This window comes from Durio zibethinus, chromosome 7 (genome assembly GCF_047325235.1).
Source record: "Durio zibethinus cultivar Kanyao isolate XHJ-2024 chromosome 7, ASM4732523v1, whole genome shotgun sequence".
NCBI lineage: Eukaryota > Viridiplantae > Streptophyta > Magnoliopsida > Malvales > Malvaceae > Durio > Durio zibethinus.
In genome coordinates this window covers 26,633,445-26,650,165 of record NC_143168.1, presented here as the reverse complement: position 1 = coordinate 26,650,165, position 16,721 = coordinate 26,633,445, and the positions used below count along the sequence as shown (strand labels likewise).

Sequence of the window (16,721 nt, the reverse complement as noted above, 5' to 3'; positions counted from 1 at the left end):
TTATTGTATTTTGAGTGTTGGGTAAGATCTTAAAAAATGAAGTTATGAATGAGTAGGAGCGTAAATAAATTAAATATGAATAAATATTTAATTCATTTTGAGTGTTTTTAATGTTCGTTTACACCGTGAGCATGTTACAATTTGAATATTTAGTCCAATTACAGCCTCACATCTTACAAGACTCCAATGTGGCATGGGGACACAGTTGAGCTACTGCACACATCAGTTTCCGAGGGAGATAAAGGTGAGGCTTTAATACAAGGAGGGGTGTCTTTAGCCCTCAACTGTGATGGTGATAATGGAGTTTCATGGTCTCCAAGTAATTGTTTTCTTTGGATATTAGAGGTCAATCAGCCTTGCTTAAACCCATAATCTTAGGTCCAGGAGAAGTGTAGCGAGGTTGCCAGCATTTACACAACCCAAATCTCTAAACCATCCTTGAGCTTGCCTTTACATTCATCAAGTAAACTTTCATCCGCCTTCATACTTGTGAAAGAAAGGTGTTACTGTTGAGTATTGAATGCAATAATATCATGTTCTCATTGTTCAAACTCTAATTGAAGGAGGAAGATTCATCACAAGCATCACCTCACTGGCATCCATAATGAAGATAAAGAAAAAACAGCAAATCAAACGACGAACTAAGAAAATATGAAAAGCCATTAATGATCGCTAATGTCAATCATTGGGACAATGGTGAGGCTCTTTAATTCCCACAATATGGCTGAAGTCTCATATCAAGCACATAAACAGAGAAAGAGAGCGGGAGCAAAGAGTACATACAGGAAAACCAATTCTCATCAGAAGCAGAAATGCTTTTACTCCTGTTAAATTTTGTTCATTGATTGGACTAACAAATGTTGTGACAAAAAAGGAAATTGTAATGTCCTGTAACAGTGTTACTAGATTGAAAGAGTTTGATAGAGCAGAATGAGTGGATTAAGAGTTTATCAGGAAAAACGGTGAGATTAAAAATAATAATAATAATTATTATAATTATAATTAAAAAAAATCATTTAACTGTGATTAAAAAAAATTTATACTAAATAAATTTTATTAAAATTAATATTTAAATTTAATTAATAATACAATAAATTCAATTACACTGCACCACGTTTAAGATGCCGAAGAATTCAAATCTCCAAGTTGGAACAACATACAGCCTTTCATCTTGAACTTCAGTCCAAAATAATGAAGTGAGAACTGCAACTATAATTAAAATTAAGAGGCCAAAAAACATTTGAGACGCCATCTTCTTGCCAGCTTTCTCATTGTGAAACTATTCAAGTTTCAGTTCTATTCACGGGGACAGCCTCATGATGCCCTTGAACATCAACATCAGCATCAGCAGGACCGTCATCAGTTGGTTGATAACACCTTGAAATTCCTCACCATCAGTGTACATATGTCCATTCCCTTTGACCTCGTAGATCATACCTTGCCCAAAACTATTATGTTCTGTGGTTGCAATCCAACCAAATTTCTCCGATTATAACCTGAAATAAAACAAAAACAAAACGACAAGAAATACAATGAACTACTGGTCGTTTTAGTTAATCTTTTCCCTGCTTTTGGCGCCAGTCAATAGAGCTATAACAAAACAAAACCACTATCAATCCTTAAACCTAGCAAAAATCTGTAATAAAATCTCACTCAAATCCTTTAAACCTTTTGCAAAGTTGATGCTCAATCTAATACTCAAAAACCCAACAATAATCCCATGTTTCTAAACCAAATTTCTCTTCAAGGTTCCTCCACTTATTCCTTCTTTTACCACTTCCCTTTCATTAAGCTCAAACCCCTCCATATCTCTCTCAAACACACCCAGAACTTCCAAAAGGTAATTTTTTTTTAGTTTTGAATTACTTATTCACTGATTTCTGTTATTACCCATTTCTTGTTTTGGTATAGTATCTCATCTTCTGTTCATATTTTTGGAAATTTTGCAGTATTTTAATAGGAATTGGAGCAGATTGAGATTAGCTTGTTATAATACTAATGCTATTTCTCATTCATTTGATGAGCTTTCTATTGAGGAAAATGAAGGGAATTCAAAGGAAGTTGCTATCTTGCATTGGATGGAGAATAGAGGGATTAAAGCCAATCATCAAACTTTTCTTTGGCTTTTGGAAGGGTGTTTAAATTCTGGGTCATTAGAGGATGGGAAGAAGTTTCATGGGAAGATTTTGAAGATGGGTTACAGTAAAGAACACTTTTTATCTGAAAAGCTTATGGATTTTTATATTGCTTTAGGTGATTTAGACGGTGCAATCAAAGTTTTCGATGATATGCCAAATAGAAATGTTTTTTCTTGGAATAAAATGATTTCTGGGTTTGTTTCAAGGAAAATGAATGATAATGCCCTGGGATTTTATTTAAGGATGGTAGCTGAAAGTGTGAGTCCTAATGAGAGTACATTCACCAGCATTTTAAAGGCATGTAGCGCTAGTAATGTTCTGTTTGAGAATGTTGAACAAATTCATGCTAGGATTATTCATCATGGTTTTGGTTTTAGCTCCTTTGCTTGTAACCCATTGATTGATTTGTACACAAAAAATGGATTTATAGATTCAGCGAAAAAGGTGTTTGATAAACTATATGTGAAGGATAGTGTTTCTTGGGTGGCTATGATCTCCAGCTTATCTCAAAATGGATATGAGGAGCAAGCTATTATGTTGTTTTCTGAGATGCATATATTGGGAAATTTCCCTACTCCGTACATATTTTCTAGTGTTTTAAGTGCTTGCACGAAAATAGAGTTCTTTAAGTTTGGACAGCAGCTCCATAGCCTTGTTTTCAAACAGGGATTTTCTTCTGAGACTAATGTCTGCAATGCTTTAGTAACTTTATATTCACGCTCTGGGAGTTTGGTGTCTGCAGAACAAGTTTTCAGCAATATGCTGCTTCGGGATGAAACTACTTATAACTCACTGATCTCTGGGTTAGCACAGTGTGGATATAGTGATAGAGCTCTAGAGTTGTTCGAGAAAATGCAGCATAATAGCTTGAAACCAAACTGTGTTACAGTTGCCAGTCTTTTGGGTGCCTGTGCATCTCTTGGAGCTTTATTTACAGGTAAGCAGCTACATTCGTACTCTATAAAAGCTGGATTTTCTATGGACTTAATTGTTGAAGGCTCTCTGCTTGATCTTTATGTTAAATGCTCTGACGTAGGAACTGCACATGAATTCTTTAGTACAACAGAGACTGAAAATGTGGTTTTATGGAATGTGATGCTTGTTGCGTATGGGCAGTTAGATAATCTTAGTGAGTCTTTTCATATATTTAGACAGATGCAGATTGAAGGATTGGTGCCTAATCAATTTACCTACCCAAGTATTTTAAGAACTTGCACCTCAGTCGGAGCTCTTGACTTAGGAGAGCAGATTCATTCTCAAGTGACTAAAACTGGTTTTCAGTATGATGTTTACGTCTGTAGTGTATTAATTGACATGTATGCTAAGCTTGGAAAGTTAGAAACTGCCTTAGAAATTCTCAGAAGACTTCCTGAGGAGGATGTAGTTTCTTGGACAGCTATGATTTCAGGGTACACACAGCATGATATGTTTGATGATGCTCTTAAACTTTTTGGAGACATGCTAAACCAAGGGATCCAATCCGATAACATAGGACTTTCAAGTGCTATCAGTGCATGCGCTGGTATTCAAGCACTCAGTCAAGGACGACAAATTCATGCCCAATCTTTTCTCTCTGGTTTCTCAGATGATCTTTCAATTGGCAATGCACTTGTTAGTCTTTATGCTAAATGCGGTCAGAGGCAAGATGCATATACAGCATTCCAAAAAATTGATAAGAAAGATAATATTTCATGGAATGCATTAATATCAGGATTTGCACAGAGTGGGTTCTGTGAGGAAGCATTGCAGGTCTTTTCTCAAATGAATACAGCAGGAGTGGAAGCTAATTTATTTACTTTTATCTCCTCTGTTAGTGCTGCTGCTAATACTGCTAATATAAAACAAGGAAAGCAGATCCATGCCATGATCATAAAAACAGGGTATGACTTAGAAATTGAAGTGTCTAATGTTTTGGTCACATTGTATGCAAAGTGTGGTAGCATTGATGATGCAAAAAAAGAATTTTTGGAAATGCCTGAGAAAAATGAGATTTCTTGGAATGCCATGATCACGGGCTATTCTCAACATGGATATGGTATTGAGGCAATAGATCTTTTTGAGGAGATGAAACAGGTTGGTGTGAAACCAAACCATGTCACTCTTGTGGGAGTTTTATCTGCTTGTAGCCATGTGGGTTTGGTGGATGAGTGCCTTGGCTACTTTGACTCCATGACCAAAGAACATGGCTTAGTGCCTAAACCTGAACATTATGCTTGTGTTGTTGATCTTCTTGGCCGAGCTGGTCTTTTGTGTCGTGCAAGAAAATTTGTAGAGGATATGCCTATTGAACCGGATGCCATCATTTGGAGGACCCTCCTAAGCGCTTGTGCAGTTCATAAGAATGTAGACATAGGAGAATTTGCTGCTCATCATCTTCTTAAATTGGAACCTCAAGACTCAGCGAGTTATGTCCTTCTCTCTAATTTATATGCGGTGTCTAGGAAATGGGATTCTAGGGATCAGACAAGGCAAATGATGAAAGAAAGAGGTGTGAAAAAGGAGCCCGCTCAGAGCTGGATTGAGGTTAAGAATTCAATTCATGCATTTTTTGTTGGTGACTGCCATCATCCATTGGCTGAGAAGATATATGAGCACTTAGAGGATCTAAATAAACGAGCTGCTAAAATTGGTTATGTGCAAGACCGTTATAGCCTTTTCAGTGATGTGGAACAAGAACAGAAGGACCCAGCTGTTTATATTCACAGTGAGAAGCTGGCTATTGCTTTTGGGCTCCTTAGTTTGCCCAGTGCAATTCCTCTTCGCGTGATTAAGAATCTTCGTGTGTGTAATGATTGCCACAATTGGATCAAATTTGTTTCCAAGATATCTAAAAGGCCGATTATTGTACGAGATGCATACCGGTTTCATCATTTTGAAGGTGGCTCTTGTTCGTGCAAAGATTACTGGTAAATAAAAATTGAAAGAGAGTGGACTAAGGAGGCTTTGAAAATGCACCTTGATTTAACGCCAGAGGATGATTTTGCGCTTCATTTCATGGATGATTCATTGTGGTAAGAATTATGCCTTCATTGATTATCTCCATAAGCCTGTACAACAGGGCTTTTTTGTCATGTACTTTGAAAACTTCTTGTCGTCAAGTGCTGTCTTCTACTTTCATAGTTCTTGCTCCGTTTTACTGTATCTTATAGAATGCTTCCTCCAAGATCCGAGCTGTCTAATAATCATCATGTAATAGTGGTATTTTCTTGTGCAGAGATAACTGGTAATTATTGTATTTACTTCATTTTCATTATCTTTATTTTGTTTTGCAAGGTGAAAACATAAGAGCACATTTGATGAGCCTGTTTCCGCTAACGGGTTGAAGTTAGAAAAAGTTCAAGGTGCAACAACTAGATTATCCTGCAGATCAGTTTTTCTCACCTTTCGCTGTCTCTTTAGAATACCATAAGCCAGCCAACAATGTGTGACTTGTTCTCGGAGCGTTGGACTCTTAATTCTAGTGAGCGGCATTCAAATCCTTGCACCTTAAAGTATTAAAAAAAAATGCCAGAAGCTATCTGCTCTGATGTTAGACAAGAAGGTAACTTAATATCCACTTAAATCTCATGGCTCATCTTTTACATTTTTTTTGAGAAGTATCAACCTTGTAGAAGTTTTAAACCTCAAAATCAAATGAGGGAAAGAGAATGTATATGCTGATTTCTATCCCAGCTCCATTTTTAAGTAGAATATTAATGAAATTGTATTTTATTAGGGCTTTGATTTATGGTTAACAACTTGCTTATGCCTGTTTAGGTTTTCAATATCTTATGTTGCACCATAGTGGATTGGTACTAAAAACTTTTTCAATAAGATGGTTAAGGGAAGCTAAGTTCTAGTAGGATTGTTAAATGTAATTAGTCATCGGATTCAATTAGGGTCGGACATTTAACCCATCACTGACAGGTTTCGACCTAACCCGACTCTACGGGGTCAATTTTTTTTTTCAAAATTCGAGTTTCGGCTCGGGTCAGATAAGATTATGAAACAATCGAGGTTGGGTTGGGTTGGGTTCGGGTTTTAGGCAAATCCGACCCGACAAACCCAAACATGAACTTGACTCGATATTATATAAAAAACTATTTTTTAATTAATTATTTAATTTTTTATTTATATATATTTATATAATTATATTTTTAAATATTTATATTTTAAAAATAATATTTTATATTTTAAAAAATAAGATTTTATTAATTTTGGGTCGGATCGGGTACGATTTATATAGTATCGGATCAAAGTTGGGTTCGAGTATGAAAAAATAAAAAAAAATTCGGGTAGGTTCGGGTTCAAATTTGATACACATAAAGTCAGTTCGGTTCAAGGCAAGCAAAATCCGTCCCGAACCCAATCCGATATCAACTCTAGATTCAATTGCTAATTTTTTAATTTTATAATTGAATTCTTATCTTCAAATAGAAATAAAAAAATTCAAAACTTAAGGTTTAAATAAATTAATTCATATAATTATTTTTAAAATCAAAATTTTAATAAATTAAAAATTTAAATCCGTATAATTTTCTTTATTTTTAGAAGAAAAACAAAACTCATTTTGACAAACTCAAATGTGGCAACCTCGTTCATTTGAGCCCACTAATCCAAGAATCCAAATACGTAGGAGACAAAGACAATCCATCAGCAGAGAGCAAAACCGTATTGAGTGATGCTATTTTCGTCTAAATTTTTTTTCTTCATATCCTATTACTATTAATATTTAATTTTTTATTTAATACATTTTAAATTCAAAACACAAATTTATAAAAAAAATTCAAATACTTCATCTCTACTCTCTTTTCAACCAAAAATCTAAAATATTTTAAGATTAATCAAGTTAAATTCAAAAAAAATTTCACCAATTTAAAGTTTAAAAACATAAAATTAAAGATAAATTATTTATTTTTATTTTTATTTAATTTTGTAAGATTTTATATTGAAATATTTAAATATGATTCAAAATTTTTAAAAATAAATTTATGAAAATATTTAAAAAATTTTAAAAATAAATGTTCAAAGCTTTTAAAAACTTTTAAAAATTCAAAAATTTCAAAAAATTTTGAAGGTTTTTGAATATTTATTTGTGAAAATTTTTAAAAATGAATTTTTAGAATGTGATTAATAATTATTTAAATAATTTTATTAAAAATTAAAAATTTTGAAATGTATTGAAAAAAATTGAGATACGAATAACAGCACTCATCAATCTTTTCTCAAATCTCATCCGAACTCTCAAATCTACCCTTCCAAACCTCGTATGTAAGTACAAGACAAGACATGAGAATATAGCTTACGTCAGCTCTTCCTAACTACTAACATACCGGCAAAAATCGGTAACACTCACGGCTTAACCGGCTAATGGAGTCAACTTTTATAAATAGGGAGATCTAGGGTACTAAAGGCCAACCCGATTGAATCACCGCCTCTCTCCTCTTATAAACCAAACCCTCACAAATCTCATCATCAAGACGAGACCCTCTCCAAATCCAAATCTTTTCTCTTCTCTCCTATATAAACTCAAAACAAAAACCTATAAAAGACTCTTCTTTTCAAACGTCTCCCTCTTATTTTCCTCAATTTCCCCCCTTTTTTATTTTGTAGATTTACCCCTTAAATCCCCTAATTTTTGTTTTTTTTTTTTTTTTCTTTTAAAGGGTGTTGAATATGATTAGATTTGGATAAAACTGTGGGATATTTCATTCATCTCCCCCAAATTTTGTTGCTTTACCCCTTTAGAAACGCTAATTTTTTGGTGAACGGGTTGAATTTGATTAGATTCAGGCGAAGTTGTTTTACCCCTTTAAAATCCCTAATTTTTTGGTGAGCTGGTTGAATTCGATTAGATTTGGGCGAAATTCGATATGGGTTTTCCGATTTTGGTTATTTAGAGAAAAAACCAGGAATTTTTTAGGGGAAATTGGGGTTTTTTGGTGGGGTTTTTCGGGTGAGGAACAAAAAAGTGAATGGCAGAACAAGGTGGCTTGGAAGGGAGCCAACCAGTGGATCTTTCCAAGCACCCATCTGGCATTGTTCCCACTCTTCAGTAAGTCTCCTTTTTGCCTATCATCTCTTAGATTCTGACATGTGTATGTTTTTGTGTGTATAAAGTCGTGTATGCGTAAATTTGGTTAAAAAAAGTTTGTCAACGGGAAGATCTTTTAGTTGGACATAGGTTTTCAATTATACCATTGAAAAATATAGGTTTTTTGGGATATGGGTCTTTGAGATTTGGGTATTTTTTAAAGTTAACGGGTGGTTAATTGGCTGACCAGAGTTTGTGGATAGGTTTTGGTTATTGGAGACATGTAGTCAATTAATTCTTTAGAAAAGGGTTGGCTTTGGGGAGCATACGTCTCTGATTCATGCGTGACGTTTATGAGAAGTTTGTGGCTAGGTATTTCTTTATGTAAGGGATTTTTTTAGGGGTTGATGGATGTTGATTGGATTGTGGGAAGATGAAGGGGGGATTTAGGGGATATGCTATGTGAGCTTGTGGTATTTGTTTATGTTGAAAATATTTTAGAGAAGTGGATTTTGTTTGTATGCGGCTTGCTTATATTCCTGTTGAAAGTTTTAAGGACACTTAAAAGCGTGAAAGAGAAAGATTTAACGAGATATCTTTTGATTAATACTTTTTTATGTTTCCTTTGATGTGCTTGATTTAGTAATAGTGTCTGAGATATGGGTGGCGGGTAAGTTTTGATAACATGAACAATACTTAAATTACACCGAATTTGATCATAAGCTTGGCCTGCTAGCTTGTGAGTGAAATTATATACCACTTGAGGCCAGCTGGTTTAACCACATATTTCTCTTGAGTCTTGTTCTTAAGTGGAATCAGCTAGCTTAAACTTGCTATGGTCTTGACTTGTTTTAAGCCTGATTACAAGTCACTTACTGATCCTAACGTAAAGTTGAAAACTGTTGCATTTGGCAAAATATCTTTAATTGAGACTTGACAGATGTTTTGCATCAGAGCATAAGTCTTTTCTATTATTGTAAAGTTGTAGTGATTCTGTGACTAACTAGTATGAATCTGTATTAAACTTTCAACAAAGAAAAAGATGAAAGCTTCTTCTAATTTCTCTTATTAAAACTGTTCTCTTAATCCTTTATAGATTGGGGTTTGACTGCAGTTGAAATATTGAAATCTTAGCTTTAGTCTTACTGTGTTTCTAGGAACATTGTATCAACTGTGAACTTAGATTGCAAGTTGGATCTTAAGCAAATTGCACTGCAAGCTCGAAATGCAGAATACAATCCCAAGGTATGCCTGGGATGGTTAAATTCTTGATACTATTCTTTTTTTAGTTTGCACAGCTTCTGATTCTGCTGCTGTTATTTGGCTGCTAACCTTTTTATTTATAAAATAATCCTACAGCGTTTTGCTGCTGTCATTATGAGAATCAGGGAGCCAAAAACTACAGCTTTGATTTTTGCCTCTGGAAAGATGGTAATTCCTTTCTTAATTGTAAATTAGAGTCATATGGATTTATTTGGTTGTTGTGTTTAGCGTTAAAATCCTTTACTAAATAAAGTGCTTGCACCAATTGCTTGAGCCCAGGCATGTTATCATTGTTCAATTATTGATTTACTAAAACAGTTTTCCTTGCTTCTTCAGGTCTGCACCGGTGCTAAAAGTGAACAGCAATCTAAACTGGCTGCAAGGAAGGTAGATTCTTTTCTATGAGATGCTTGTGCCTTTAATTCTGTTTGTGAACTATGTTAGAGGTCAATTATCTCTGTGATATTTATTCTTATCATTAGATAGGTGGATGCAATGATGAAGCTGGCTATAACTGACATTATTTTTGTGCTTTCAGTATGCCAGAATTATCCAAAAGCTTGGGTTTCCTGCTAAGTTCAAGGTACTTCCACTACTTTTCTGTTTTTCTTATGCAAACCATGCTTATAAAATTGCATGTATGGACTAATAACTCCTCCTTCAATAGTGTTTTACCGTGCTTTTTTGTTTAACTTTTTTTGTTGTGATCGGCAGGACTTCAAAATTCAGAATATTGTCGGGTCCTGTGATGTCAAATTTCCTATCAGACTGGAAGGTCTTGCATACTCCCATGGTGCCTTTTCAAGTGTAAGTGGCATTCATTGTTTATTTAGTTGTTTCCTTTTATACAAGACATTGGATATGAATTCTCCTTTTCAGGTATGAGTGCCTGGCTTTCCCTGCCTTCCTCTATGTGTGTATGCACATACAAAGTTTTTTTATTTTTTTATTTTATTTTATTTTTTCTGTAAGTGGTTACTCTCCCTTATGGCTGTTAGGCTCGTGGGATGGTCAAAATTTTCAGTCCAAAGGTTTTGAAACATTATTTGCAATAAATTTGATACTGAGCTTTTTATTTGGTTAGTAAACAGCCTTTGAAAACATGAAAATAAGTTTGGGATTATTGTATACATTCTTAGATTTAGTTCTGTTTGGATGAGTTCTAGATAACTAGAGGGTTTACTTATTTGATGTCAAGACTTGTTTGTTTGGTTTAAGGATTGTGACTTATCTTCATGTTGTTTTAATGCAGTATGAACCAGAACTCTTTCCAGGCCTGATCTATCGTATGAAACAACCAAAGATTGTCCTTCTTATTTTTGTGTCAGGGAAGATTGTGATTACTGGAGCTAAGGTGATTACCTTGGGCCTCTGTTTATCCATTCTGCTTTCTATCTCCTATGGAATTACTAATTCTCTTTGTTTGAGTGTCTCAGGTGAGAGATGAGACATACACAGCCTTTGAGAATATATATCCTGTCCTTACAGAGTTCAGGAAGAACCAACAATGGTAGGAAGCTATACCCTATTCCCTCCCTCTGAAGTTACTGACTAGTATTAATTTTTTGGTTCATCTCAAAAGAATGTTTTGGACTTTGCATCTGACTGATCTTTAATTTGCTGGCAGATATACCTCTGAATGGAACTTTGACCCGGTTGTAGATAGTAGGTTTTCCTCCACCATGGTGTTTGGAGTTGGATTTGAAGTTTGAATATACGAAGAACGGGGATTGGCACCTGGCTCTTTGGCTGTGGTTGTTACATGGGGTCTTCTTTTTCCTTAAACTAAAGTTTAGAGTTGGATTTGAAGTTTGAATATACGAAGAACACGGGGATTGGCACCCAGCTCTTTGGCTGTGGTTGTCACATGGGGTCTTCTTTTTCCTCAAACTAAGTACGGTGCTTGGATGGATGGTATATCATTTGTGTAATTAGTAACTTCGGAGGGAAGAGCAAACTGAAAAAAACATGTTCAGGGTTACCTGTTGTAGACATTTTACTTTCAAATAAAATAATAGTAACTTCACTAAAATTTTGACCCCTAAACGTAGTTTTTACTCAACTCTTTTGTCATCTCTGAGATTAACTTCGTGTATGTTGTCATGCATGCTAAAAACTATAAATCTGTAACTTTGATGCTAGGAAATGCCGAAAACTTGTTAAACTTTTTTCTTTTTTTATTCCTTTTTGTCATGTATAATTGTTACTCTAAGATACTTGTAAACATAATTGAATCATGTTTCTCTTGGCTCTCTCGTTTTGAATGTACAAATATTTTAAAGGTAATTACTTGTTTCTTTGCAAATGATTTGCCATTGAATTTTTGAGATTCTGTTTGTAAAAGATTTTTCATTTCCATTTACTTCATTTCAGAAGGACACACTATCATCAACAAAACAAAAATTGACCATAACAAATTGAAAGGTATGATCTTACAATTTTTAGAAGTCTAAAACTATGATCTTGCTTGCTCCTGTGAAAATTGAAGGAAAACGAGATAAAGTGGGTAAATTTGTCATTTAGCTAACTATGAAGAAGATATTCCTTGCGCAGCTGAAGCACAAGCCAAAATATTTTGTGGCAACGGTTCTTTGCGTGAAACTCAGCCATCCCTTTCTCTTATTTCTTCCAAGAAATAAAAACGGTTCCTTGCTCTCTTTTCTCTCTTTGTAATTGCAATACTACAACTGAAAACCACCCCCAGAACAACGACATTAACTACCATACACAAACTTCGTTGAAAGCTAAAGCAAAATCTTGGGTTATAGTTAATGGCTCAATTCAACCTACAAGGACGTTTGAAGCCGCTCTTTCATGGTGATGGGGTGGAACCAAAAGACCCTTTTCATTACAAGCTTGTTAGCAATGTTTTTGGTGGTTCTGGTGGGCTAAAATCACTTCAAGTTCATAAGGGTAGGCTCAGGTTTCTTGGTTCTACAGCTAGAAGACACCACTTTTCTTATTCTTTGAAGAAAGGTAGCAAATTTAATGCAAAGGGAAGTATGAATGTGAGTGATGAAGGAATTTACGAAGAAGAGGATTATGACAGTGAGCTTGAGACTGATGAATTGGCTTGTTTTAGAGGTCTTGTTTTGGATATCTCTTACAGGTAAAAACACTTCTTAAAGACCCATCATTTCTTGTTTGATTTTGATGCTTTATTCTGTTATTTCAGTTGGGTATTTGTTTAGAAACATGGGTTCTTGCCTTCTTGGAATTAATGGATATGTTTTAGCTTTTGCATTTGTTCTCCTTATCTTTTGTTTCTGTAACTTGGTTGAAAATGGGAGTGTACTAAACTGTAACCTAATGCTAGATTGTAGAAAAGACCATTGCTCAATAAATTGGTTACAATACTGAAGCTGTTGAAAACTAGTATCTGTCAAAAGGAGAAATGCTTCTCTGTTGCTTAATGTATTTAGCATTCTACCATTCTATTATTACATTACATAGTCCAATTTTCTTTAATAACTATAGTTGTCATATTATCAATTACTATCAGTTTATCACTGTGAGAAATATCTGAAAAGCGTTTGATGATTGATTATAAGTTACTCAATTAATTCTCTCTTGGTGATTATATGGCTAATTGTTTGACAGTATTTTTCCTTGCGTTCAGTGATTCTCTTTTTCTTGCTACCATACTAATTTATATTGGCTTTCTTACTATTGTTCGGATACGGATCTGATCATTGTCATCCCCTGCCAGGCCAGTCAGTGTCATCTGCTGGAAGCGTGCTATATGTTTGGAGTTCATGGAGAAGGTTGGATTAGTGTAGCTCGTCTTTTGATTTTACATGTTTGGGTGGAAGTCATGTGAGGCTTTCTAGTTTTCGGCTTTTGCGGTTGTTTACTTTTTCTTCAAAATTGTTATCCAACATGAGCAAGCTAGTAAAGAGTTGATATCCATACTTATTTAGAGTACTTTTATTTTTCCATTTCATTTATGATAGCATGAAATGCTTGAAAAGCATTGTGGTAGGTTAGTGTTGGACTTTCCCTACCAAAAGAAACAATAATCTTTAATATTTTCTATCGATTCTCCATCATAGTACATGAAGTAATTTTTACCTTCTGGTTAGTTTCTTGTTTAAACACTTATAAAGCATTACCTCTTCATCTACTTCTTAGTCTCTTTAATATATGTGTTTGCTCAGATGCAAAACTTACACTCACATTCATGAATGAAACATGCTTATAGAATTGTTCTTTTCAACATTTAAGTTCCTTTACTTTGCATTTATCCAGGCTGATGTCCTAGAATATTATGATCAAACTGTGAACTCCACAAGTGGATCCTTCTACATACCAGCCGTGTTAAGGGTATGAAATTGGGGACCATTTATCATTTACTGTGATTTGCTGGCATCTTTCTTTCAATTTTCCTGTTACTTTCTAGTTACTATACTAATCAACTTATCTGTTTAAACTTTCTACTTTTTCTTTTTAGTGTTCCTTATCCATATATTCATCTTAGTCTGATTGAATTGACCTTATTCTTTACTCTCCCAGGTTCCCCATCTGCTGCAAGTTGTTAGGAGAAGAAGACTAAGAACCAATCTCAGCCGCAAAAATGTTCTATTTAGGGACAATTTCACTTGTCAGTAAGTTGTTTACAGTTACTCTTACACATATAATCCTGTTTTATGTAACATGATTTGTCCCTGTAAATCTCGAGTACGAAAATGTTGCATACAACGTTTTCTTTGTTCCATGGTCTAGATTTTTCATGCAAACTCAAAGCCCTCAGAAAAAAAATTTCTCAGTCAAGATTTTTCATGTTCTACAATATTTTCACACTTTTCTATGTCAAAGTCGGTAATTCTCCTACTTTGAAGTTCTCATTTTCCCATACGTAATATATTGTTGTTATTATAATTTCTAAATTAACTCTCAGTTCTTGTTCCTTGTCGTATCAAAGATCTCTTATCAATTCACTTCAATAGTAATTGTTTGTTGCCTTCTAAGCGTCTTACAACTGAAAATTTCCTTTGTCAACAGGTATTGTTCTGCTCGTGAGAACTTGACCATAGACCATGTTCTGCCAGCTGCGAGAGGGGGGGAATGGAAATGGGAAAATCTGGTACGATAACCAATTAAACGGATAGATGTCTCTTTATTTGTGGATTGCCTCCATTTATTCTTGTTTGAGCTTATAATTGGTGCTTAAGAGTTAAAAGTATCTTGCTGTCGCGTATTCTTCTGTCATCTAAATGAAAATCAAGACTAAGCAAAAGCACAAAGGAAGAATGTAAGATAAGAAGGCTTCTTTTTCTCCAGCAAAACATGAAATATATCTATTGCTTAGTTTTTCTGTCAAACATATTCATGCTATGAAAATTGTCCTACATGTGGCTGATTAGATGTCTTCATGGTTTGAAGTTGTTTGCTTCTTTCATACCAGTAACTATTTGTTAAACACATAAGTAGGACAAGGCTTGAGAAAAATATGGAGAACATTGTACGTGGAATCTGTGGAAGATGACTGGAGTGTTAAAATGCAGAAACATTGTGGTCTTAGAAGATCTATTATCTTTCTTGAAGCTATTGGCTCTTATTCTATAAGATAAGAGTTTGAAATTGAAAGATGAGTCATATGCTTACTTGAGATGGTATAAAGTGATCAATATGAATATAGTCTATGCCCTTATACGTAACATCATCATAATGAACATTTATCATCAAATTTGGCTGACTATAATGAACAGTTTGTTAATGGAATGTGAATCGTAGTTTGGTCATCCCTTCTTTCCTCCATTTTATTTGCTATTCCATTAAATATTCAGCCAAATTTGATGACTAATGTTCATTATCAATATGAAGAGAGTTTAAGATATCATGGTTGTAACCACCATGAATTTACAAATTTTATAGTTTTTTTCTTTCGTGCGCCTACTGCAGGTCGCTGCTTGTGCCAAGTGCAATTCTAAGAAAGGTCAAAAAACTCTGGAGGAAGCAAGCATGAAGCTGATTAAGGTCCCCAAGGTATTCACCTACTCTTGTCAAACTCTAAAAGCTTCATTTGCTTAAAATCATTTGTGGGAAAATGGCGTTTCAGCTATAGATAGCATCTCACAAATAAATAAAAGGAGAGATAAAGGGAGAAAAGGCATAATCCAGAGGTTGCATCGCCTTTGTCTCTTTTCTTGGTATGAATAACAAAAGGATGACACCGTGATGATCAAGAAAACTGGAATTCTTATAGTTTTTTCTTTCCTAACTATTCATAAGCATTAACATGACAACGATTTTGTCTTTGAGAACTAAGATCTTGTCCTCTTGATTGCTTAGGCCCCAAAGGATTATGACATACTTGCCATACCCCTAACAAGCGCAGCAGTAAGGATGTTGAGGAAGAGAAAGGGGACCCCTGAAGAATGGCGTCAATATCTCTCCCCTTCATCAGAGCCTTAGACATCCATCTATGCAGCCTGTTGTACAGTCTTACATTTCTTACATTCATTCAGTGCTCACTGCTCACTTCTAAATTGCATCAAAAGTTGTCTCATATTTCGACTTTTGATTCATGGAATGGATGTATTAATGTCTAGAAAATGCTTAACTTAGGTTTTTATATTCATTTAGGATTTCCTTTGGCAATGTTTTAAGGCCAAACACTCGATCCCCTAGAACTAGTTATCGATAGAAGTGTATCACGTTACCGATGATCAAATAATCAATGATCATTTCAATAAAAATCTCTAATCTCTTTAATTTTTGTTTTTATTCGTGTGAATATGCTTCTTGATCTTGTTATAGAACTAGTCATCGGTAAGAGCTACATAGAGCTAACTCAAAACAATTTGAATGCACTGCAATGTTCATATTTCCCTTTATGGTTCCCCTGAAAAGAGACAAAGGAAAGATAATTGTAATTCTGAAGTCAAAGATAGATGGCAGAATCCATTGACTCTAAGCATCGTGGTAACATGCATTAATATGCTTGGATAAGGCATGTTTCTGTGATCTTATTTGCATACAGCTCAAGCTCAACTATCTCATTCTTTCCTCATCAAAAATATTTTGTAGTGCTATATAGTTATTATAATCCAGGTTAATATATAAGTCCAAAAGGATGATTCAAAGTTCAAAACCAATAAATTCAGGTTTTTAAAATTATTTGATTTATACAATCACTTTTAAAAAATAACATGTAGCAATTTTGATATTTAAATATCAATATCTGTAATGTTTTTATTTATCTTCAGACTGCATTCTAAAAAAATTCAAACCCAACTTCTCTAATTTATTTGTAACAAGAGAGAAAAAATAAAAATTTTTTAATCTCACCACTCATACAATCATGT

The 16,721-nt window shown here is 34.4% G+C and overlaps 3 protein-coding genes across 7 annotated transcripts; all 3 read left to right on the top strand.

Moving 5' to 3' along the window:
* Positions 1-1,148: 1,148 nt before the first annotated feature.
* Positions 1,149-5,887, top strand: LOC111277238 (Pentatricopeptide repeat (PPR) superfamily protein). Of its 3 annotated transcripts, none has more exons than XM_089764065.1 (4): positions 1,597-1,840; positions 1,950-2,202; positions 2,881-5,149; positions 5,412-5,849. In XM_089764065.1, exons 1-3 carry the CDS (start codon positions 1,721-1,723, stop codon positions 5,046-5,048), a joined length of 2,541 nt encoding a protein of 846 aa, XP_089620191.1. In that variant the 5' UTR covers positions 1,597-1,720; the 3' UTR covers positions 5,049-5,149; positions 5,412-5,849. The 3 variants fall into 3 exon arrangements, with proteins under 3 accessions (XP_022719266.2, XP_089620191.1, XP_022719268.2); XM_022863533.2 differs by having other exon boundaries at positions 1,950-3,075; positions 3,175-5,149; XM_022863531.2 differs by having other exon boundaries at positions 1,149-1,840; positions 1,950-5,149; positions 5,412-5,887.
* Positions 5,888-7,594: 1,707 nt separating this feature from the next.
* On the top strand, positions 7,595-11,446 carry LOC111277237 (TATA-box-binding protein). Of its 2 annotated transcripts, XM_022863530.2 has the most exons (9): positions 7,595-8,172; positions 9,309-9,396; positions 9,511-9,582; positions 9,751-9,801; positions 9,953-9,997; positions 10,129-10,221; positions 10,667-10,768; positions 10,851-10,924; positions 11,042-11,446. In XM_022863530.2, coding segments are annotated over exons 1-9 (606 nt in total). In that variant the 5' UTR covers positions 7,595-8,092; the 3' UTR covers positions 11,043-11,446. The 2 variants fall into 2 exon arrangements, with proteins under 2 accessions (XP_022719265.1, XP_089620190.1); XM_089764064.1 differs by lacking the exon at positions 11,042-11,446 and having other exon boundaries at positions 10,851-10,928.
* A 587-nt stretch (positions 11,447-12,033) lies between these two features.
* On the top strand, positions 12,034-16,140 carry LOC111277236 (uncharacterized). Of its 2 annotated transcripts, XM_022863527.2 has the most exons (7): positions 12,034-12,523; positions 13,124-13,178; positions 13,663-13,737; positions 13,927-14,018; positions 14,416-14,497; positions 15,316-15,399; positions 15,706-16,140. In XM_022863527.2, the coding sequence occupies exons 1-7, from the start codon at positions 12,186-12,188 to the stop codon at positions 15,826-15,828; spliced, it is 849 nt and encodes a 282-aa protein (XP_022719262.2). In that variant the 5' UTR covers positions 12,034-12,185; the 3' UTR covers positions 15,829-16,140. The 2 variants fall into 2 exon arrangements, with proteins under 2 accessions (XP_022719262.2, XP_022719264.2); XM_022863529.2 differs by lacking the exon at positions 13,663-13,737.
* The last annotated feature ends 581 nt before the right edge of the window (positions 16,141-16,721 follow it).

Coding starts and splice junctions, on each gene's coding strand:
- LOC111277238 (XM_022863531.2), top strand. CDS start 1,721: ATGTTTCTAAACCAAATTTCTCTTCAAGGTTCCTCCACTTATTCCTTC. Junction 1,841..1,949: donor ACACCCAGAACTTCCAAAAG/GTAATTTTTTTT, acceptor GAAATTTTGCAG/TATTTTAATAGGAATTGGAG.
- LOC111277237 (XM_089764064.1), top strand. CDS start 8,093: ATGGCAGAACAAGGTGGCTTGGAAGGGAGCCAACCAGTGGATCTTTCC. Junction 8,173..9,308: donor GGCATTGTTCCCACTCTTCA/GTAAGTCTCCTT, acceptor CTGTGTTTCTAG/GAACATTGTATCAACTGTGA. Junction 9,998..10,128: donor GGTTTCCTGCTAAGTTCAAG/GTACTTCCACTA, acceptor TGTGATCGGCAG/GACTTCAAAATTCAGAATAT.
- LOC111277236 (XM_022863527.2), top strand. CDS start 12,186: ATGGCTCAATTCAACCTACAAGGACGTTTGAAGCCGCTCTTTCATGGT. Junction 12,524..13,123: donor GTTTTGGATATCTCTTACAG/GTAAAAACACTT, acceptor ATCCCCTGCCAG/GCCAGTCAGTGTCATCTGCT. Junction 15,400..15,705: donor AGCTGATTAAGGTCCCCAAG/GTATTCACCTAC, acceptor TTGATTGCTTAG/GCCCCAAAGGATTATGACAT.